Source organism: Antennarius striatus, chromosome 7 (genome assembly GCF_040054535.1).
Source record: "Antennarius striatus isolate MH-2024 chromosome 7, ASM4005453v1, whole genome shotgun sequence".
NCBI lineage: Eukaryota > Metazoa > Chordata > Actinopteri > Lophiiformes > Antennariidae > Antennarius > Antennarius striatus.
This window is the reverse complement of record NC_090782.1, coordinates 3,072,117-3,097,245: the sequence shown is the minus strand read 5'-3', so window position 1 is coordinate 3,097,245 and position 25,129 is coordinate 3,072,117. Positions and strand designations below refer to the sequence as shown.

Below are 25,129 nucleotides of genomic sequence, written 5' to 3'. Positions count from 1 at the left end.
TTTGAAGTGTAATAAAAAGAAAACATGTTGTCTCAGTAGAATGTCATCTGCATTGTTCCTGTCAAGTGATGCTTTATTAAAAACAAAAGCATTTGTCACATCAAATTGCCTCTAGATGCACCCCCATGATATGATTAGATACACTGACGGGTGGGGTGTTGTGTGGTCGGTCATAGTAACAACTTTCACCCAGGTTAGTGGAACTCTCTCCTGAATACAAAAATGGTTTTAGAATCTACCCTCATTCAAATACAGTAATTAAATATTGATCCGTAGGATGTTTAAAAAATAAACAGACATCGAACAAGATCATCCACTCTCACATACACATCCAGTGTCAATTCATAGTCACCAATTCACCACAACAGTATAGATTTGGGCTGTCGGAAGAGAGAACTCATTCAAGTGCCACACAGGAAAGGCCCAACCCCCCTAAAGCCAAATTATAAATATATTTAATATTATGAAACATAAAAGATCCATTGAGAGTGGATTTGTTCCTAATATTTCCCAATTATCTTGGATGTTCAATGACTAGGGTGAATTCATGAGGTGTAAAGTCACATGACTGATATCTTGATTCATTTAAAGTAATAATTTGTTCCATGACTTATATATGTATAGTCATGACAGACAAATGATGGCTGGTGGTAAGGATTCAGATTATTTAAGTTTTTAATTTTTTTAAATTTTATATACTGTTATAATCCCCAAAGGGAAATTAAGAATGCACACTCTAGTATGTTAGTCAGTCACACACAAGCATATTAGTGTGTACAGGCCCCTGTAATACACACAACCACACACAAGGGAGCCTGTAAGCATGCAATGGGAGGTAGAGTAGCAGGCAGCCCCTTTGTGCAGCGCCCAAATGAGCAGCTTGTGAGGAGACGGCGCCTTGCTCAAGGGCACCTGAGCAGTGTTCTGGCAAATTATTCGGGCATCAAAGGGGATGAAAATGAGATGATGACCTTGACCTTGAGAAAACTAGGTCAAGTTCAAATTTTAACTTTTGTACACTCAGGAAGTAGATATGAGGGAGAACGCCAGTGTGAGTGAGACCATAGATCAAAGCTACTGCTTTGACCTATGAAAGTAGGTCAGAGCACTAAATTTGTTATTTGACCTATGCAAGTAGGTCAGAGTAAATTTTTGAATTCTGGGGTGTCGTGGGATGTTGCAGTCTCTGACTGCATTTGTTCTGTTTTGAATTTTGTCCTCTTTTTTTTAAAACCTGTATTTTTTTATTTTGATAACTGTTAAAGGGGAAACACACAGGACTGTTGAAAATCCTGCCATTGTTTGTTTTTGAAATGTGAATTCCTTTTTGCGTGAATCTCCTTTGAATTTTACGTCTGCATGATTATCTTGTAATTTGGCTCTCGGACTAAACGTCTGTGTCTCACTCTCTGCCGGTCTCATTGTGACGAGCTCCTCCTCCTCCTCTCATAAGCCTCCTCCTCCTCTTCTGCTCAAAGACAGGACTCTCCCTCTGGACTATCATTCACATCCTGGGACCTCTCCAGTCATGATTCGTGTTTCTCTCCTTGGGTCTGTGCTGCTTCTCATTCTGGTAAGTACAGATACTTTATTGTAGTCTTGCGGCGCTGATCTGCGAAACAAATTATTTTTTAAATTTTCATCACATGCGTGTTGTGTGGAGGGTGATTGTATGCAGTCATAACAAAACCAGAGCACACTGACAGTCACCACTGATGGGTCTGCTCTGTTCTTCATACCGAGCAGTCTTTTTGGTTGTGTGCACTTCCTAAGATAATAACTTAACACTGTTGTGTTTACGAGTACATGACTGCCATGGAAACACAGGCATGGGGAGGGTCCTGCCAGAGGAAGCAGGGCTTCTTCTGTCCTCTACCTTGGCTATATTCTCATCTATAGAACCTGTAAGAGCTTGATTCCCACTGTGTCTGTACCTTTATCTAGCCAAACCCTCATTTATTGGGGCGGCAGTGGTCTGCTATCATTGGAGTGGGTTGTTCCCGCTCCCGGCCAGTCACCTCAGAGTGTGAGCCTACAGTGGGAGGTGTCAGCTCACTTCCTGAGCACTGCCGAGGCACCCTTGAGCAAGGCGCTGTCCCCTTTATAAGTTGCTCATTAGAGGTGCACCACAATGGAGCTGCCCGCCACTCTGCCCCCGCCCACCCCATCCCACTGGATGCCCACAGGCCCCTTATGCATGTGTGTGTGCGCACTATATATATATGCATGTGATTAAACTAATGTTGTGTGTACAGTGTGCTAACAATTTCCCTACGGGGATTAGTAAAGTATACGAAATAAAATTAAAAAAAAATTACATGGAAAAAGTCAAACAAGATAGCTGGATCAGTTAAAACTCGGTTTTGATATACTGAACATGTCTCCAGTTGCTTAATCATCATCAAATATAATTATGAAATCATTAATGAACTTGAAACATATTTACATCATTAATTACTTCTTAAAAATGACATAGTATCAATACTGTTATTACATTTCTGTAATTGAATCCAGTTTTCTAAGTCTTTAAAAGGAAAGTTTGCTTTAGAAATAAGCTCTGAGCTCGATATGTTTGTATTTGCCATACATGCTCAAGATTGTGCTTGTGAATATGTTCATTTGCATATATAGTAATCCCTCACATAGTCGCGCTTCAAGGTGCACAGCTTCACTACCTCACAGATTTTTAGTAGCTGGTCATGTGTAAGTGCATGCTATTGGCTGACGGTTCCTCCTGCAACTTTTTTTTTAAATACAAAAGTGCTTTAAACAGTCTATTAGAGTGTAGAAAAAGGTAATACAGATATAAGGTGGTTTAATATCAGTATAGGCTGGTTTCATAGATGTTTTAATTACTGTAAATAATAAAATAAATAGCTTGTCGCTATATCGTGGAATTTTGTTTGTATCGGGTGGTCCTGGAATGCATTAACCACGGCTAACAAGGAATTACTACATTTCCTCTTCTAAGTTTAATGGTCTCATTAATTGTACTGTTGCACTTTAATTTTTCTGTTGGTGTGCACGAGATTCATTACAGTCTGTTGTTAGTTATAATTGTCCACACAACCATGCCACAAATGGCATGGTTGTGTGGAGGACAGAAGATCCAGATTCATAGAGATCCAACAACACCACCTGGGGGAATCCACACCAGGAAATGTTGAATTAAGATTTAGAACAAGAAAGTTGCACAGATTGTCTTACACCAATGGGGCAAGGCGATTTTCAGTGGAGGCAAGTAAAGTTTATTAACAAAATGCAAAGAAAAAGACTTGAAGCCCGGTTATGCATAAAAATAAGTACTTGGGCATGAAGGAGGGATAAGGACAGGGCTGGAGCCTACCATACGGCAGGGACAACCAAAATCGGAAAAGGGGTCTGCCAGTAAATCACCCAGTGACACTGCACACACTCACATGCACTCCAAAACCACAAAAAAGAGAGGAGGGGATCATGAAAAACCACCTGGCAGTTAAATAGCCCTCAGCACCTGACAACAACGGGAGACAAGAATTAATAAGACACGCCCAAGCACTTAACAACAGCAATGAACTAAATAAAGGGTGCAGTCAGAGAAAACAGGTAAAATACAAGTTGAAATATTTGGCAATCATACAGGTCCAGGAGCAGGTTCTAGGGCAGCCAGTGGAGCCATTGGATCTTCGATGTAGAGTGGACAAAGTGGCGGCCAGTCAACCCCAACGGGAACTTAGTTTGCTTCCAACCGTTCAGCCAAAATGGGATAAAAATTGCAAACGGCAAACAAGAGACGGAAGGACAGAGAGGAAGCCAGAAAAAAGAGAAAGAGAGAACCAAAACAGAGCGAGCGGTCTAAAGAGACCCATTAAAGACTCCCAACAAGAAAGAGCCAGAGCAGCACCGAGAGATGGTCAATGGCGGCCAGACCATTTCAGAAGGCTAGACAACTGGAGGACACGAGCCTCAGGACACACAGTGGGGCCCCAACAGATCATCCCATCTTCCCCAGACCCCCAAAAACCAGCTGCACTGGGCAAGGATGTTGTGTGCCGTGATGGCGTACCAAGCACACGGCGCACGCTTCACCAAGGAGCCTTTGCGCCAAGAAAAACTCAGTCCAATGAACAAAAATATGTGCCGTTACCTTGCCAAACAATTGTTACCACACCAATCTACAGCCATTATGGTAGAACTGGAAGAAGTCACAGGCGCCATCACATGCCAAGTTATAAAGTCAAGTTATAGTCACTGTGGCTGGAAGCTGGATAGTATCTAACAGTGACAGGGAGAAAAAATACCTTCCCTTGTAATGAAATGTTAGCATTTCAACAGATTGTCTGTCTGTGGAAGCGCAGGTGTAACTTGGCTTATATTGTTAACTGGTTCCAGGAGACGTGACATTAGTTGAAATATGATGCAAGTTGAATTGATTCGTCTCCGGTCTAAACTGAAAATAACCATTCTTAATTCTGTACTGTACTTTTTGCATTTTCAATAATACTTGGTTAATATGAACCTATTTGAAGCTCACAAACAATTAAATCTTATTTTTTAATATAGTGCAGAAAAAGCATCGCAGTCTGGTCTAATGTACAGTACATGATATTATGTGCTTTCAGTGTTTTTTTAAATGATTTTACAGTTCCAATATTTGTTGTGGACAGATGTAAAATGGTGTAAAATGATGCAAACTTGATTTTTATTTTTCTGTGTATCTTACTTTTTTTGGGGGGGGGGCACGTATAATAGAGAACAACATGACTCCGAATGATGTAGGCCGAGGTTTACCCGTATAAGAAAACAGAATGAGGAGAAATTGAACTAAACATTTTCTATCAACTGTCAAAACTATCAAGCTAAGAATGATGCAATCTCGATAATAGATTTTAAAGGCAGCTTTGCGTGGTCCAGGGTCACGTGATGACAGTCACACTCAGAGGACTGTTGCTCTCAGGTACGAGGACAAAATGGGCAAACAGAGCTGCTTTGTTTCCCAGAACACTCAAATTACAACAAAAAATAAAGACTTTTTTAAATTAACAAATTCAATGAAGTATGTAAGGTATATTAAACATCAACTTCATGTAAATTATATAAAATAACAAACACCAAAATATTCAGCAGCAAACGATGAAATATTCTTTAGCCACATGAGATCTCAGTTACTCTGACTGATGCTCGGCCTGAATACATTTTGCCTTTCAGAAACAGAATGAACTCTGTCAGGTCACCTGTTATAACAAGAACAAACATAGGTGAGTCAGACAGTTGTTAATCGAGTTCAGTCTGTACTTGTACAGACACTGCAATTCTGAGAAGAAGACCAACCCGTTAATTTACATAAAAAATAGGTGGAGCAGATGTTTGACTGCCTGGGTTCCCTGCAGTTCTATCAAGCTGAAATTTGACCTGTTTTCTTGTGCTGTGAACAGAAAAATATTCAGAAAAGAAAAACAACAACAAATGACCATATAAGCAGACAACATTTTCTATTGAAGTGGTAATAGTAAAGTCCTGTTACTAATGTTAATGGACGTTCTGTATCTTCTTTGTTAATACCATTAGATTTTACCATGAACAAACATTATTCAGCAGCAAGTGGCAAATGCATTGTCGCTAAAATGTGTGGAACAAGGATTCTGAAGACTACATCTTGAAGCTATGAGATGTAGTGTGTCTAGCTATTTTATGTGTGTAGTTAAAAGTACAGACTAAAATACCACTCCTAGATAGAACAAAAGCCTCATCTCTTCATCCAAAGCACGGGCATGTCAGCAAAACAGAGGCATGGGAAAAAAAAAGGAGTGGCCTCACCGCAAAATGAATGTGGAAGAGAGAATGCTTACCTGGAAGAGAAATGCAACTTAGACATAATCTTAACTGAAAGCTTTTAAAAGAGTCACACACCCCACCTTTAAAAGGGCAAAATAAAAACTAGACCAGTAACCCAGACCAAGACACAACAAGAGCTTGTGGAGTGTTTGAAGACAAGTTCCAAGCTTTAAACTAGAACCAAGGCAGTCAAAGACTGCAACATCCCGCGACACCCCTGAATTCAAAATTTTACCCTGACATAGTTCAAAGATCAGAGCTAGTGCTCTGACCTACTGTCATTGATCAAAGCACTGTCTTTGATCTCATTTTCATCCCTTTTTCTACCCGGGTAATGCGCTTTTTGTTGCATTTGTCTATCTGCAACGGTTGCGGAGATATTTTGTGGACTAATGGTTGAACGGACGGATGAACACACAAGCACCGACAATTACATCACCACTTTGAAGCGGGATGTAATAACAGGCTGGTTGTGACTGAGTTTTTAGTCTATACATAGTCTACATTGCTGTCTCTAACTTTCAACCTGATCTGAATTGTCTTCAGTCTCCATGTTGGTCAACGTCTCCATGAACATAAACGCATTGTTGGTTTGTTTTCTGCTCTGAAGTTCAGAGATGTAGATAAAAAAAGGATGAAACGCTGCAGATGATGCTCCAACAAGAAAGGAGAAAAGAAGACATGAGGCCTGATATCAGAGGAAACTATTCACTCAGTGGGATATTTTCTGAGTCATATTAACACAACGTGTGAAATCTTAACCTATGGGGTGTTAATGTTACGCTGCTCGGTCGGGGTTGCTGCCGAAAGGTGGAACACGGTTGTTCGTACCTATGAATGTTCGTAGGTTTAATGTTTGTATCTTGAGGACAATCTGTAATTCTTACTATTTACCAAAGAAATGGTGGTAAGTGATTCTTAGATCACTGAAGTACATAGAATGATGTTTGAAACGGACAGATGCCCAGTCCTGCTTTAAATCAAGAAAACAGTCTGTTTTTAGTCTGAGTGAATGCTCAAAGCACAACCAACATTCACCCATTCACAAAAGTTCACACAGGTGTGAGCCTGTAAAGTGCTACCTAGTCATCAGGATCCATACTGGAATTCTTTGTCGTCCTTATTTGAATATGTGTGCGGACGCTCTGAGACAGTTGTTACCATTTGTTCACATATTATGACATACAGCAGTGTTCCTGAATGCTGTTTTGTTCAGAATAAGGAAATCAATTGACACACTGTATACCTCATTGTCGTATTAAACTCCATCAGAATGAATTTACATATACAGGTATACCTTGTTACGTTGTTCTTGATTATACATTAATTTTCAAAAACATAAGCAAGGAAAAAAACAAATAAAGTTTACTCAATTTGTCCACCTCAAATTTTTGAATCATAAAATCACTATTAAACCATTAAAAGCACATAATATCATGTTACTGAACAATAAATAAGAATAAAAATATATCATATTATTAGCTCTTGGCAGCCCCCATGGCCTGCAATGCAGAAGAAACGGCTGAAAAGTAAACAATGTTTTTTCTGTAAAATATTCAGGGCAGCAGTATCTCAATCCGCTAGGTCTTAGGATGGGGACCGCAGGGTGGCCGGTTCACAGCCCACATGGATCAAAATTTATGGAGTATGACCCGGCAGTGGAGAGACACCAGTTCACCTGTTGAGCACTGCTGTGTGGCCCCTGAGCAAGACACCGTCCCCCTATAAACTGATCATTGGCGCGCGCACATACACACACACACACACACACACACACACACACACACACACACACACACACACACACACACACACACACACACACACACTCACTCACTCACTCACACACACACACACACACACACACACACACACACACACACACACACACACACACACACACACACACACACACACACTCACTCACACACACACACACACACACACACACACACACACACACACACACACACACACACACACACACACACACACACACACAAACACATTTGATGTTTGTAAACTTAAAATAGATTCGTATTAACCAAATATTATTAAAAATGAATTCATAAATAAAGTATGGTACAAAATTGGGAATGGTCATTTTCAGTTTAGTTTGGAAATAAATAAATTAGACTCTGGTTATTTTTTGACTTACGTTGCTTCTCTTGGAACTGATTAACGATGCAAACCAAGGTTTACCTGTACCTCTGTTGAGACGTTGTATGCATGCAGTAATATGTTACCAGATCCTGGTCAATGCTCGATCCTAATGCTGGGTTTATGGACAATAATACGAAGTTAAGGACATGATGTAACATTTGGGACAATTGGACTCCTTTGTGAAACAATCAAACCCCTCTATTTCAGCTCCGGGTGGTTCCTACGGTGAATTCCAACTTGGGGGACGATCGTGTTAGAAAAAGAAGAGAGTGGGTTACCCCTCCAAAGAGTCTTATGGAAAATGAAGACTACACTAATAAAGATTATATCGCCAAGGTGAGTCACTGATTTCTACCTCGGTTTAACTTCTCTGAATCAAACAGCTGACGGATGCAGACAATTTTTCCAGTGGAGTTATAATCTTTCATTAAATAAAACTTTTTTCTCTGCTCCACAATGTTTGTATTTTGGAAGATCTAATCATGCATGGTACAATGTCATGAAACCTCTTGGCTGCATTTCACTCATCCCTGATCTGTCAGCAGTGGGAAGCCCTTAAGGCACCCAGGGAACAAACATCTTGCTCAAGGAAACATTGGCATGTAGACTGTGGGGGTTTGAACCACTGACCTTGCAATAAGTGGACAACACTCTTACCACCTCACAAGAGCCGCCATGTACTAATGAATTCTGTTTTAGTAACTTTTAAATTTTGATAAGAATTATTTGTATTTATAATCAAAATATGTTTCTTTGGTGATTGTATTTTCAGATTGTAAAGCACACAGTACATTTGTAAAAGATATTTTGCTTGAATCGAACTCAACCTGTGTCCCTGTGTTTCAGATTCGATCAGATTATGATACCGATGACAACATTCTATACTCTCTGGAGGGCATCGGTGCAAGCGAGAAGCCCGTCAATGTTTTTGTGGTTGACCATAATACTGGAGTCATTAAGGTGACGCAGATTCTTGACAGGGAGAACATTGCTGTGTACAATGTGAGTGACATTTGACAGATTTTATACTGTTCCACTATTTTGACTAATATGTCTTTGTTATGATTCAACACATCATGTTTTAGCTTTGACATATTTGACAGGTATGATTTTTTTAAAGGAACCTGCTGAAACAGATAATAGACAATTTGACCTGAGGTTTCTCTTTCAGCTGTCAGGTATCGCTAGACACAGAAATGGCTTGTATGCAGAGAAAAATATTGACATACAGATCAAGGTTTTAGATGCCAATGACAACCCTCCAGTCTTTGACGAGATCATTTCTGGAAACGTGAATGAACTCAGTCCTGCAGGTTAGTGTGTCAACTTTTGTGTTCAGTTCTCATAAATGTCTGGCCAGTTACGTGGTGTTATTCAAAATTGCTTCATTGTAATTATTAGAGAACATTTGGTTTTCTAAACCAGGTGACAAAAAGAGACCACAATTTTTAACAGTTGATGATAGTAGAGAAAGTATATGTCAACCATCCTTGCACATTTCTTTATTTAGCTGCATGTATACATTTCACCTTCAATCCTGATCTGCCATTGGCTCGACAGCTTTGAGCACAAACACAGGATAGAATGTTTTACCAATCATCACTCGTTCAGGCACATTGTGTCCTTCATAAAAGCACAGAAACTAAGTTTTAATTTTTTTTAAAATTTAGTGACATTTAAACAGGTGCGCAGAAAAACTCATACGTAAAAACAAGAACCAAGGCAGTCACAGACTGAAACATCCCGTGACTTACCCTGACCTTCTTCCAAGGTAGGTGAGGGTACCCTGAAAGTAGTTCCTGACAAGTGCATAGCTTTGACCTTTCAGGGTAGGTCAAAGCACTATCACTGACCATAGATCAAAGCTAGTGCATAGGTAGATCAAAGCACTAGCTTTGATCAATGCACTAGCTTAGTGCTAGTAATCTGCTTTTTGTTTCACCTTTCTATCTGCAAAAGTCGTGAACACTGACAATTACAATACATCACCACTTTGAAGCAGGATGTAATAATATATATAATAATATTCTTCAAAGCATTAAGGTTTGCTCTGTCAGCATATATAATAGTTTGGAGTAGGAAAACCAATAACTTGACCACACACAACATTTTTAGTGGAAAGTGTCTAAATATGCACAAAGGATGACCACACATCCTCTACATTACCACAAATTATGAGCAGTTGTCCAGAGGCTTTCTAATTTGTCTTAACCCATTTCAACCCAAGTTAACAATTTTTAGATTTTTGTAATGATTTTCAGAACTTTTGCATAAAATGGGAATACAAACATGTTGGGACTTCCAAAACTCCTTTATATCAAGTAAGAAAAGAAATACAGGCTGTCCTCATATGAGGACACTGGGTTGATATGTATGCATTCTGGCGAAATAAAAGAATTTTTCCATTTTTTGAAAACAATAAATATAAACGGTTTCTACTTAATAATAAATGACAAATGAACAAAAACACTTAATTTAACAAGTTCAGAAGCTGCTCATTCCTTAGAATGATATGGAACAAAACATTCAACGCCTAAGGTTACAATTTTTACAATATGTTCTTTGGTTGAGGGACATTTCCTTTTGACCAATAAAAAATGTACAGCCAAAGCTGTACATTTTTTATTGGTTGTACTGTGTCATGATTTGTACCAATTGTAACACATCTGTTGTACACCCACTTCACAATGGGAATTGTTTCATTGTGATCAAACCTGTAATCACATGTTCCTCTTGGTTCTTTTTTCATTGCATTTAATTCCTTCAATGGGCACTTGCTGATCCTGTTTTCCCTCATCGCTCCCATGGCATTGAATTCCAAAGTCATCAAATTAACATATTATCAAAGTATACATTATAAGAGAATGGGATATCTACAACCAAGAGCATATTCAGCACCGCCATAGAACCGAGCAACAAATCGCTGTCTTCATCATTAGCAGACCCTTTGCCAATACAGATCAAAATTGTAGCAGTATCCTGACACCAGACACAATACCCAAAATTTATAAAAAAGTTTATATCGAAATCGTATTGGTTAGCCCCGCATGAATTGCTTGACAGTGTTATGTCCATAATAGCACACAATCATTTCGTCAAATGACAAATTCTCCTCAAACAATGTTTGGAAGGATTCTTGAAGCATAGTAATCAGTGGCCTTATTTTATTTGTAATATTATTTATTATAAAATTTATTTATAACTTAAAATATATTTCTATTGGCGTAAACTAAATGACAAAAAAATGGATATACCAACTATGGTAATAAAACATGGAGTGACTTAGATAGTCATACAGTAATTCCTAACTGTGGTACACTTGGATCTTACCTTGCAATCTCTTTTGTATATATATAAAAAAATACTCACCAGACTCTCCAGTCAATGAATGCTCGGCAGTACGTACAGCTCTCACGTATGTTAGTCACTTTACAAGTTTCAAATGTGTTACTTTCAAGCTTTTCCCCCCCTTGCAGTGCAAACTTGTTTAGAACAATATATAAACATTATTTCATATTAGAAGTATGAAACCTGTTATGGTTTGAGCTTATTTTTTCCAAATGAGGCAGCGCTTGTTCTGATGCATAGAGCTTATGTAATGCCCAGTGTCCCCCCAGTGTCATTTGAGGACAGCAAAGTTTACGCCATTCTATAGCCTACAGTTGCAAGCCTATTTCAAAAATAAGAAATAAAGCATATGAATAAACCGTTCTGGACACTAGTCACTGAATAGCAGCATTCGCAGATCAAAATTAAAGAAAATATTGGTAATCATCTTCAACGATCTCCAGAAGTGGATTTTTGTAAAATTTCCATTGAGTCTTTCTTGTGCTTTATATTATATAAATGAGAATTTTGCATCATATATTGATGAATCAATATGTTGTTATTACCCTCACTTCATAATGTTGTTCTATAACCAATCCTTGTCATTATTTTCATAGTTTTTTATGCTGTCCTCAAATGAGGACGGTGGGTTAAAATGGGTTAAAAACAATATTATTGAGATACTTCTGTGGTGTGACCCACAGGCTGGAAGTACAATGTCAGCCGACATGAATGTTAGATTTGTAATGAATTGTCAAAATGCAGTCCTGCTGGACAATTTAATGTGACTTGTAGAGGTGAAAACCATCATATTGTGTCAACAATAATAACTGACTAATGTCACCTGTTAACCTGGTTGAAATTTATTCCATTCAGGTGACGTGTCTTCAGACCATCATTTAGCTGCATGACTACCAGTGACTGTTTTCTTTCATGTTGCTTCTTACAGGGACCAAGATTATGACGGTAACTGCCACTGATGCTGATGAACCAGGGAACGATAACTCTAAGATTGCCTATAGCATTATTGATCAGAAGCCAAATCACGACATGTTTTACATCACTGCAGACGGGAAACTTATCGTAAAAAGGCCCATCTTAGACAGAGAGGTATGATCACATCAGCACAGCTTTGAAGCACATGTGGCTATACGTATGTAACACAGTGATGTCTTGTTAGTTCATGAACTGTCTGAACTTCATCTGGAATGTGAATCTAACTCCTGACTGTGATCTGGTTGTTCACTTTCCAAACATGTGCTGTTTTATTCAAGAAAGCAAACATTAAGAACAGTTCTCCTGCTAATGTTAATATTTCATTTCTGATGTTTTCTCATTTTAGACAGATGACCAGTACATTCTGACAGTGATGGGTCAAGACCTAAATGGTAGACCAAACGGAAACACTGGAACTGGCACTGTTACAATTAAATTAAAAGATGTAAATGACAACCTTCCCACTTTGGAAAAAGAGCAGGTACTTTTTTTGTTTTGTTTTCCATATTACTGTAAATAGAAATGGGAACTGTGTGCCATTTTCCTTTAAGACATTGAAGTCTCATCCAGGATCCAGAATTTAATAGGATCCCACCACAATGCACTGGCTCATAGATACCTACTCCCTCATAGATCTATTTATATTCTCCTGTAAGTAATTCACTTATTTTTCTTTGAGAAGTGAAATAAATCATTCAAAATGGCACTGACCAAAGCAACACACAGAGGCATCACAAAATGTCCTTTGCGGAAGTAATTATGATAACACTGACATGTCACAGACAACATTCAAGTCAACTTGATTTTACAGTTTTTTTCAGTCGCTAGCAAGCGCTTACCCATACTTCAAATACTTTTTCTAAACTCTTAACACAAACTCACACCTAGAAAGCACAATTCACCAAATGGTTAATTTTCTTCTCAAAAACACATTGTGTTAAATAAACACTAACTCTACATTTCAAAATAGAATACATCTTTTTCTGTACACACACTTTACCAAAACACCTGGATATTTGACTCAAAATTAAATTACTGTGTCAAACAATAATGCTTGTTTTCACTCCATAAGGTACATGCAGTCAATCAAAGTACACCAGGTTTCAAAATACTGGGTATTGTTGACATTATAAAAATTGCATAGACTTTTAAGTTTCAGTTTTACTGGTATTTGCATACAAAATGTACACAAAATGTCTTGGTTGGAAACTGTATGTCCACATGTAATGTTCACATTCAAAAGCATACCAGTAAAGAGAAAATCTTTTTTTTTTCCTTTACAGTTTTTTACAGGCGGTACAGTAAAAATACTGTTTACAATACGATAGAAAAGAAAAGCTTACAGTGAACAAAATATCCATAAAACCCACAAGAGCATTTTGAACAAAAAAAACAACAACAGCAAAAAGCCCAGAAAAAAAAGGGGGCGGGGGTCCTACATAAAAAAACACAAAATTACTGTCTCTAATCTCTACGATCTCTGATATCATCCAAGGCGATGCACCTGGGATAGAACCTTTTAGTATTGCGGATCCAACCTTGGTAATGATCAGCTGTGTGTCAATGGGGGGTCAGTGACTCGGGTCGTCCAACGGTTCGATTCCCGCTCCCACCCAAAAATACCTGGATTGTGAGCTGACAGTGGGAGGTGTCAGCTCACTTCCAGAGTACTGCCGAAGCGCCCTTGAGCAAGGTGCTGTCCCCCCTTACAAGTTGCTCATTTGGGCTCACCATAAAGGAGCTGCCCACCACTTTAAACCCCCTTGCATGCGAACAGGACCCCTGTGTGTGTGAGTGTGTGTTCAGCGTCTGTTCACACTAATATATGTACGCATGAATTACTTACACTAGAATGTGCCACTGATATCATTGCAGAAGCAGAGGTTTTTATACCGTATCTAAGGTTTGGAATATTGTTGCTATTGTGGGATGTTGTGTGTTAACATTCGTAAATTATAAAAAAAACAATCCACTATTTTGTTGGGAGGTATAGCTTGTCTGTTAAGAAAATGTAAGCATTGTGGAAATATGTTCATTGACTGCATATTGTGTGAAAGCAACATGAAATGTGTGAATGGTATGGCCCCAAAAGACCGATGCTGTGCTGATTGTGTTTAGAGTTTTGAAAATGTGACAACAGTTTGGATAAACTCTTGTAAGCGACTGAAAAAAACCTGTAAGTTAACTTGCTGGCCTTTGTTCCTTAATTGCAGTATGATGGCAGCATTGAGGAGAACACAGCAGGTGTAGAGGTGATGAGACTCAAAGCCAAAGACTTAGATCAGGAGAGCACGGAGAACTGGGAAGCTGTGTTTGACATCGTCAAAGGAAATGAGGCAAACTACTTCAGCATTAAAACGGACCCTGTTACCAATGAGGGCATCCTGATGCTGGACAAGGTATGGCTGAATGAGCAACATGACTATGTTTGTGCTATTAAAGTGAGAGCAGCTATACTGTGTTTATTGGTGTTCATGCAATCAATGTGGTAAATGCAATGATCATGCTCCTACAATAATACCTTAAGATACGAGCTGCTTGACATACGAGCTGTTTAAGATAAGAGCCGTCGCTCTGTCCTTTTTTTGTTCGACATACGACAAAATTTGAGATATGGGCCATCCTTTAGGACAGCATCACTAGTTGGTGGATAATATAACATCAGCTGAGATCAGATCTCATTCTTTCCCCCGTGTTGGGGATCGATACAAAATCAGCTAAGACTGGATCTCCTTTTTTCACATGTTGGTGGATAGATACAACATCAGCTGAGACCAGATCTCATTCTCCTTTGTGGAGTAAAGACATAGCTCGTGTGCTCTCAAGACATTTGTGTTTCTTTTCATACTTTATATAATTAATTATAGGTAAAGCCAGGTAAAGCCTATATTTCTGTTGGTTGATAAAAAATATGGTTTTTTTTTATAATGCAAGGTGTTTGGAACTTTTTTGCAAGACTGGAAGGGATTAAAATGATTTTAGTTAATTTAAATGGGGAATGTTTGACTTACGAGCTCAGTCACAGAACAGATTAAACTTGTATCATGAGGTACTACTAGACATTCAATTAATAAATGAAAGGGGTTCAATATTAGGTAACCACTTTATAACCAGAAGGAAAAACCCATCAAATAGATTCAACATAAAAGGTAGAAATTTAATTTATTAGAATTTGTATAATTTGTACTTCGCGGATCTCGCTACCATGTCTTACACAGAGGAAGCAGAGGCTGATGTCTCAGAGGTGGACTTGTCCATCACCCAACCTGAAGTCACCGATATGGTTACCAAACTCCTGGGTGGCAAACCACCGGGAGTGGATGAAAGTCGCACTGAGTACTTCAAGTCTCTGGATGTGCAGGGACTATCATGGTTGACATGTCTCTGCAACATTGCATGGCAGTTGGGGACAGTGCTTCTGGATTGGCAGACCAGGGCGGTGGTCCCTCTTTTTCAAAAAGGGGGACCAGAAGGTGTGTTCCAACTATAGGGGGATCACACTCCTCTGCTTCCCGGGGAAAATCTACTCCAGGGTACTGGAGAGGAGAATTAGACTAATAGTCAAACTGTGGATTCAGGAGGGGCAATGTGGTTTTCGTCCTGGTCGCGGAACACTGGACCAGCTCTACACTCTCCATCGAATACACAAGGGTTCATGGGAGTTTGACCAACCAGTCCACGTGTGTTTTGTGGATCTGGAGAAGGCATTCGATCGTGTCCCTTGTGGTATATTGTGGGGAGTGCTTCTGGAGTATGGGGTTCAGGGCCCTTTGCTGAGGGCTGTCCAGTTCCTATATGACTGAAGCCAGAGCTTAGTTAGCATTGCTGGCAGTAAGTCTGTTCCAGACCTGATCCAGGTGCATGTTGGACTTCGGCAGGGCATCCCTTTATCACCGGTTCTGTTTCTAGGCGCAGCCAGGATCCGGAGGGAGTCCAGTTTGGGGACCAAAGGATTTCATATCTGCTTTTTGCAGACGATGTTGTTCTGTTGACCTCATCAAACCTGGACCTTCAGCGTGCACTGCGATAGTTTGCAGTTGAGTGTGACGCGAGTGGGATGAGGATCAGCACCTTTAACTCCGAGGCCATGGTTCACGACCGGAAAAGGGTGGTGTGCCCTCTTCAGGTCAGTGAAGAGTCTTTGCCCCAAGTGAAGGAGTTTAAGTATCTTGGGGTCTTGTTCAAGAGTGAGGGAAGGATGGAACATGAGATTGACAGATGGAGCGGTGCAACTTCTGCAGTGATGCGGTCGCTGTATAGGTCTGTCTTGGTGATAAAGGAGCTGAGTTGCAACACGAAGCTCTTAATTTACCGGTCAATCTACGTTCCTACTCTCACCTATGGTCATGAGCTTTGGGTCATGACCGAACGGACAAGATCCCAGTTACAAGCAGTTGAAATGAGTTTCCTCCATAGAGTGGCTGGGCGCACCCTTAAAGTTAGGGTGAGGAGTTCAGTCACCAGGGAGGAGATCGGAGTAGACCCGCTGCGAGTGGAGCCACCTGAGGTGGCCCGGGCGTCTGTTCTTGATGCCTCTGGGACGCCTCCCTGGGGAGGTACTCCGGGCATGTCCTACCGGGAGGACCTCAGGGAAGACATAGGAAATGCTGGAGGGCCTATGTCTCTCAGCTGGCCTCCTCCGGAGGAGGAGCTGGAGGAGGTGTCTGGGGAGAGGGAAGTATGGGCATCCCTCCTGGGACTGTTGCCCCCGCGACCTGGCCCTGGATAAGCAGTTGAAGATGGATGGATAGATGGATGGATTTACGAGCAAAAAAATTACTGCTTTGTAATAGTCAGCCGTGAAGTTCTCAGTTGCCTTGAATCAAAAGTCTTCTATTCTAATTGTGGCGTTTACACTGGAACACTAGACACAGGCTACAAGTCCCAGGTGACACCATCAGATGATGAGTGGAGGAGAATCAGGCCACTGACTCTCCTCTAATGGCCTGACTGGATTTTTCCCTACAATGTTCTAAACTAGTTTCTCTAAACCTCAATCTTTGGCCTTAACTGAGCTTTAGATTGTATTTTCAGCAAAATAAAATACTGACTAAATACCATATAAAGCTAAAATCTGACTGTGAGCAGAGTATGTGGCTTCTTTGGAGATACTTCAAAAAGGAAAAGATAACTATACTATAACTGGAAGACATTGGTATGAACAAACATAGGACTGCTCAGGCTGATATAGATGTTGTAAATGCACTGACACACACAGTTATTAATGTTGTCATGAACTGATTGAATAACTACGTGTTTCCTCCTGTGTCCTTCCAAAGGAGGTGGATTATGAAGATATTAAAAACCTTGACCTGGGCATAACTGTGAAAAACAAGGCTCCACCATATGGATCAGGGGAATATGCTGAAGCTGGTATAGGATTTGGACCTGGTGGACCAGGAGCAGGAGGAGCAGGTGGAGCTGGTGCTGCAAGTGCAGGCGGTGGCGGTAGCAGTAGTGGTGGTGGTGGTAGCAGTGGTAGTAGCAGCAGCAGTGGCGGCGGTGGCAGCAGCAGCAGTAGCAGCTCAGGCGCTGGAAAACCTGGTTTTGGGACCAAATATAAAACCTATCCTGTCAAAATCAATGTGAAGAATCAGCCCGAGGGTGCAAAATTTGACCCCGCAGTCAAAGCCATTCCAATCTCAGAGGGAGGTCAGACTGTCCACATTAATAAAGTCATTGCCAACTACCCTGCTATCGATGGAGACACTGGAAAGCCAGCTGAGAATGTCAGGTTAGTACACACAAATACACCAATGGATTGCACAAATCTGTGACATATTTTGTAGAGTAACTTTACACATTCAGTGACAAGTGACCTATTTGTGCTGTAGGTACGCCAAAGGATCAGACCCTGGTAACTGGCTCACCATTGACCCCAAAACAGCTGACATCAAACTAAACAAAATTCCTGACAGAGAATCAGAATTTCTGGTCAATGGGACATATTTTGCAAAGGTGCTGTGCATTTCAGAAGGTATGCCCTGCTTCATCATCATGTGTTTACACATCAGGTTAAATTTTTTTTAATGAAAACGCATGTAGAAAGGTACAACCCAAAACAATCCAATGATGTTAGTGTAAAGCTGTATTTCCATCATGTGGTTACCAGCTCGTCTTGACTCAACATGACTTCACCTTCGTATTTGGTACTTCCTGGAAGTTGTTTCCTGACATTAGTAAACTATAGTAGTCCATCAGAGTTTTCCTGGCCAGTTAAACATTCACAGTCCTCCATGTGGCCATTTAACACCTGCACACCCTTTTTGGAAACATATTATTATCGGGTACCATCTATATTTTACCTAATAGAAACCCAAAACCCAAAAAAGGAGACACTTTATAAGAAGTAGCAGAGCTAAATTGTGAAGTTTGACGTCGCAAAGGTAGAAGCTCTTAGAGTCACAACTTTGTTTATATTTGCAGGGGTAAATATACAAAATGTCATTCTCTTAGGGCTGGCCTGCATCCACAGCAAAATGGATAAGAACAAATTACAGTATCCACTGAGCCATATGATATTCATGTCTGTGTAATGTGTATATGGTCTGTGAAGAAGAATACAAATGTTTTGTCATTTTTTAGTGTTGAAAAATGGCAAACTAGAAAACATGAAAAGAGTGAATACTTCTGTAATACCACGGTACAACAAGTCTTCTGACACACACACATAAACACACACACACACACACACACACACACACGCACACATACACACACACACACACACACACACACACACACACACACGTACACACACACACACACACACACACACACACACATACACACACACACACACACACACACACACACGCACGCACGCACGCACACACACACACACACACACACACACGCACACATACACACACACACACACACACACACACACACACACACGCACGCACGCACGCACGCACGCACGCACGCACGCACGCACGCACACAAACACACACACACACACACACACACACACACATGGGGCGGCAGTGGCTCAGCGGTAGAGCAGAGGTCTTGAAGACAGATCGCCCAGCCATCGGTGGATCGATTCCCGCTCCCGCCAGAACATCTCCGGAGTGTGAGCTGACGGTGGGAGGCGTCAGCTCACCTCCCAGCCACTGCCGAGGCACCCTTGAGCAAGGTGCCGTCCCCCTTACAAGCTGCTCTATTGGGGCGCACTCCAGGAAGCTGCTGCCCGTCACTCTGCCTCCCAATGTACAGCTTGATGTTGTGTTGTGTTGTGTTTGTATACTAACTGCATGATTACAGGCCCCTTTGTGTGCTGTGGTTGTTTCAGGGGCCTGTACATACATAGTGTGAAAAACTAACACAAAAAATGTAACAAACACCTGAGTGACAAATGTAATTTCCCCTAGGGGATCAATAAAGTGTATCTTCTTCTTCTTCTTCTTCTTCACACATATATACATATATGTATATGACATCACTAAGAACTGTTTCCTGTCATTCCATGTGTTTTGCCTCATGCTGGCTGTAAAGAGTGACTTTTGGTGCATATTGAAATGAAATTATTAAATTATGAATAATGCCAACACAGTCCACTGAGTCCCCCTACAAGCTGTTATATGTCCGTGAGCAGGACGAGTGAAACATTTGCCTGTAAACATGTCTGTTTCTGTTTGTCCAACACAGATATGCCTGCTAAAACAGCTACGGGCACCATCGCCATCCAGGTGGAAGACTTTAATGACCACTGCCCCACCCTGACCAGTGACATACAAACTATGTGTACCACGGATGACTCTGTGATTGTGAATGCTAAAGATGAGGACTTTTTCCCTAATGGACCTCCCTTTGATTTTGTGATTGTCCCAGAAGACAGTGACAGCAAATGGCAGGTGGAGCACCTGAATGGTGAGGAGGACACTGAAAATTAATTAATGATATGGGTTCTAGATGTCTGGAACCTTGAGGAAAGGTCATTTTGAAGCTTCCAATCACAGAACATCATTGAATTCAGTAAAGATGTTTGAGAGTATAGAGATTATTGATGCTTTGAGTATGTTTGTCTTTGTGTGGCAGACACCGCAGCAATCTTGAGGGCCCAGGGCCACATGTGGCCCGGTGAGTATGAGGTGATGCTCAGGGTGAAGGACGAGCAGGGACTTGCCTGTGATGAACCACAGAAAATGAAGGTCCAAGTTTGTACCTGTGAGGACGGAGCAGTCTGTGGGACGATCAGCAAAAAATCAGAGTTTGGACCTGCAGGAATCGGACTGCTATTTCTGGGCCTGCTGCTATTACTGCGTGAGTGTAATGTATTGCTCTTGCTGATGGAGACCCCAGGACAGTGTGCTGTAGTTTAGACCTAGTCAGGGCAAAAGGCCACATTATAAACTGTATTTATGTTTTTACAAAACTAAAATAATACTCATGGATGTTGTTATTTATTAACACAATAAAGTCTTATGTTGGACATCACTGCTTAATATATTCTGAATACGTGTTACCCAATTTTCTTTAGTTACAATTCATGGCCCACTGCACAAGATAGGATTATGTAAGGTCCAGATTGAAACACCAAATTGAAGATTGTAATATTCCCTCAGAGTCAGGACTTGTAGGTCTAGTTCCTTCATTGAACGTGTCAGGAAGACTGTCTTATAGCAGAAACCTCAGTGCTCCCCCACTCCAGTGACCACTACTTTTACCTGACAGCAATTAGGCACTGTTCCTGAGAAGTGTCTGGCTCCCATCAATCTCAAAGAGAGCAAGCATATCAGCTACCACTTCAATACATGGCGAGAGTCGTACATGCTAAGTTTAAGTCTCTTTGACTACACACATTGGTTATGTGAAGCCTCTTAAGCTTAAAAGAGTTAGCCAGCTAGCTTGGAGCAGTCCTTAAGGATGTACGGGTGAACACTATAAATATTTCCAGCTGACCACTTTCTATTTCAATTAATGTTACTGTAGCTACATTTTACCTTGCCGCTAAATAAATGGTCATATCAGCATTATGCTTCACTGTTAAACCAGACTAAAACTACTGTTGCTGTTGTTGTGGTTTTTACAGTCCTTCTTCTGTTGCTGCTCTTCTGCCAATGTGGGGGGGCCGCTGGTCCACCGTGGGGCTTTACTGAGATGCCTTTCGACACCAAATCCCATCTTATAAACTATCACACTGAGGGCCAAGGAGAGAATACGGTAAGCACTGTGGAGCAGGTTATATGGTTTTTATTTTAATGGGTACTCTTGGGTCTGTACATAAGAGGTTTCTATTTACAGTAGCACCTCAAGATACGATCTGCTCGACATGCGATTTATTTGAAATACGAGCTGTATCCATATTTTTCTTCGAAATGCAATCAAAAATCCGAAATATGAGCCATGCTTCAGGACACCACTGTTAGTTGGTGGTTGGATACAACATCAGCTGAGACCAGATCTCATTCTTTCCCAGGTGCTGTAAAAATACAAGAGGAGGCAAAGTTTTAGCTATCTGACTCCTTAACTCTGCCCCCAGACCCTGGCCTGGGAGATCGTTTCAGACACCCTTAGCTTATTTAGGAGTAGACTCAAAACCTCCCTTTTTGATAAAGCTTACAATAAAGAACTACATATATTCCTTCAGATGAACTGCTGTAGGCCTAGAGGGCATTTCTCTGTCTTTTCTGTTAAAGGGAGGTATATTAATTAATTTTCTGTTATTTCACTTTATTTGCTTTTCTTGCTCATACTACATTGACCCTACACATGCTTGCAAGATACTGCTGCTATCTATGTGCCTCTTCGTGACAGGTGGGGAACAAGTGTAGAAAACAAGAAATCTGAAAGTCCGAAAATCCTGCCCTTACTTCAGTGGCTGGATCTAAAATTTAGACAGCAATTCTATCCAGCCTATCTGCCACTCTCTCTCTGTCTCTTTATCTCTCTTTTCCTTGCCTCGTCCCTATCCCCATATAATTTTTTTCCACCCAACTGGTCAAGGCGGATGACCGCCCTCCAGAGCATGGGCCCTGCCAGGAGTTTCCTCCTCAATGGGGGTGTTTTTCTCCAACACTGTCGCTTATGCTTGCTTTGGAGGATTCTCTTGATTTTCTCTCTGAGCTTTGAAATGCCTTCTGATGTCATGAAGTGCTTTGTCAATAAAAGTTGATTCATGATTGTTTGATTGATTGACCTTAGGCATTGGTGCATCTCCTAATTTAGCAATGATGATACTGGAGTAAAAACAGATTTTAAAAAAAGTTGCTTCTAGGAAAAACAAGGAGAGTTTTCTGAAGAGAAAACTCCTGTTGGGGTGCACGCTCTTTGTAACATGAAGACATTGTAGAAGCAGATAAAACAAAAAAACCCTGATTTCTGGCTAATAGCTACATGAACTCATCTTTGGCTGCTGGGTATTCACTGTTGTCTCTGTTCACGCATTACAGCAGGTGCCTTTAATGAATATAGCATCACACGCAGATGGAAACATGGCCAACATGGGCCTGGGCATGGCTGGTGCAATGTCAGCAGTGGCACCCATGGTAGCTATGGATACCCATAAATCTTTGACTACCATGGATGGGATGAATGGAGGTTTCTACCACGATGGTTATTCAAATGCCCACGGGGACGGGGCATGGGGGATGCATAACCGGATGAACAGCAACGCCTTGTACTCTGAGTTTCAAAGCAGAGAAGCAGGAGCAGGCGCAGGAATCTTTGACGGCATGGCTTTGCCAGACCACTTCCTAAAAGAGTACTACGCTCAGGTGAGGATTGTTTGACATAATTGTAGTCTTTTCTTTTGGTATCTATACAGATATTGAAATTTGCATGTGTTTAGTGTGTTAATAATCCCCAAGTTACTACATAACAATTCACAGACATTGCATGTGTATATTTTGTATGTAAGAATTTAATGATTTAATGGGTAATTTTATTATTAATTTTATTATTTTATTCATTTTAATTACATGTTTAATTTGTTATACTACTGTATTCATTTAACAATGACCTAAAATAGAGTTAGGAGTTCTGACAGTGAAAAGGAAATAACAACATATTGGTAATGATTCCTTTTTTCTCTTTAAACAGAAGGTGAATAGTGGAAATGACAATCTTGCAGTGAAGGATGGTTTTTTGGTTTACGACTATGAGGGTCAGGGTTCTCTGGCTGGCTCGGTGGGCTGCTGCAGCCTTCTGGAGTCCGACAATGACCTACAGTTCCTTGATAAACTTGGGCCAAAGTTCAAGACCCTGGCTGAGGTGTGTGGAGGCAAGAAGATTCCCACTGAAGTACCAGAAGTATCAGCACCTCTTCCTGGTGCCTCCATTAACACCCAGGGCTCAATGTCAAGTTTGACGACTGCCCAAACACTGCCCTCTCCAACCCGGCTGCAGCTACCTGTACCTAAAACAACCCAAACAGTGGTCAGGGAGACGTCTGAGCACTCTCAGGCGTTGAAGGAAAACACTTTCATGGCAGGGATGGCCACAGTGAAGGAAGGCAACGCTAATCAAGGCCAGATGTTCTTGCTTCAACAGCAACAGCCTGTTTACCTAGCCGCAGCCCCTGTACCAATGCACTATGTCGTCCAGCCACAGGTTCAGAACACTGTGCTGCTCACTGAGGCACCAGCAACCAATCTACAAAACATGGTACTGGTTAATGGCACCCAGCCTGCCCCGGCCCAAGGACTAATTCTTCAAGGGCAAACGGTGATGTCCGCCAGCCAAGCACACAGCCCTGGCATGATGCTTGTAGGGACAAGTGGGGTCCATGGTGGAAACGCCAACCTGATCAATACTGGTAACCTCTCTGGCTCCCAGGCAATGATGGTTGTGGAAGGCAAGGTCCCTTCACGGTCAATGAAAGTGCTTAAAGGCGGAACTCTACAGGCCGGAGAGCTGTCAGAATCTCAAAACATTTTGGTGGTTGGAGAGCCAATAAGCAGCAGAGAGCAGTTGGTCCAGAAGGGCGTGAATCTATCACCATGGAGCACCATCTCTGGATCTCAAAAAGTCCTCTACACCAAGGAAAAAACATCTCCTGGCACTCAGAGTAGTGCGCTAAGTTCCTCTAGCAGTACAATAAGTAAAATTCCCACCTACCGCAAAGTGACAGTGACAGAGACAAGAGAACTTCACTGAATAACTTATTGTTAGGACAACACTGGCAGGTTTCAAGGCAGGTTTTAAGTTTTAATGGGGTTCAGATAATGGAAGACTGTTATGGAGAACTCCCCTTTTCATCCCTGTAGATTTTATCAATACAATGTTCCCAAAAAATGCTAGCAAGCTTACTGTCTAGTTCTCATCTGACCCATGAAGAGTCTTTAGTCTGAGTCGTGGCTCTTTTGCTGTGTGCTTGGCTTGGGGAGTGCAGCTATCATCAGAAACTATCTCCTTAAACTTAAGAAAAAGTCCTACATAAATTACTTTTACATTTTTTCTTAAAATATTTTTTATCCTTCCACCTCTGTCAGCAGTATTTCACAAAGACTGTCACACACATTCATAGTGACTATGATATTTGTCATCCTGGTGTTATTTGTATGTAGTATACTGTTCTATTTTCTGTTTCTTGTTTTGCAACGAGGAAAAATAAATATAAATATTTCATTATACTTATTTTGCTGGCGTTCTTATGTTAACTGAGCATTTTGAGTCTAGTGTGACACATCAACAAGTAGTCCAGGGACTGAGGGCTGTGAATCAACAGCTGCATGTCCGCTTCTTCTTCAGGTACACAGCCATTTATTGTTTTATTTTTGTGTGTTCTGATTCTGCTAGATAAAGCAATGTAGACAAAAAAAAAAATTAACATTCAAGCCTCCCTTGATTGCTACTTAATTGTGTTGTAATACAGAGAGTACAG

The 25,129-nt window shown here is 40.9% G+C and overlaps 1 protein-coding gene across 2 annotated transcripts; it reads left to right on the top strand.

The window, feature by feature from the left end:
* The first annotated feature begins 1,504 nt into the window (after nucleotides 1-1,504).
* On the top strand, nucleotides 1,505-24,845 carry dsg2.1 (desmoglein 2, tandem duplicate 1). Of its 2 annotated transcripts, none has more exons than XM_068319606.1 (14): nucleotides 1,505-1,573; nucleotides 8,185-8,313; nucleotides 8,824-8,979; nucleotides 9,149-9,290; nucleotides 12,254-12,414; nucleotides 12,647-12,781; nucleotides 14,514-14,699; nucleotides 17,580-18,034; nucleotides 18,135-18,277; nucleotides 19,954-20,175; nucleotides 20,344-20,568; nucleotides 21,338-21,468; nucleotides 22,701-23,021; nucleotides 23,347-24,845. In XM_068319606.1, the coding sequence occupies exons 1-14, from the start codon at nucleotides 1,529-1,531 to the stop codon at nucleotides 24,400-24,402; spliced, it is 3,507 nt and encodes a 1,168-aa protein (XP_068175707.1). In that variant the 5' UTR covers nucleotides 1,505-1,528; the 3' UTR covers nucleotides 24,403-24,845. The 2 variants fall into 2 exon arrangements, with proteins under 2 accessions (XP_068175707.1, XP_068175706.1); XM_068319605.1 differs by having other exon boundaries at nucleotides 22,698-23,021.
* The last annotated feature ends 284 nt before the right edge of the window (nucleotides 24,846-25,129 follow it).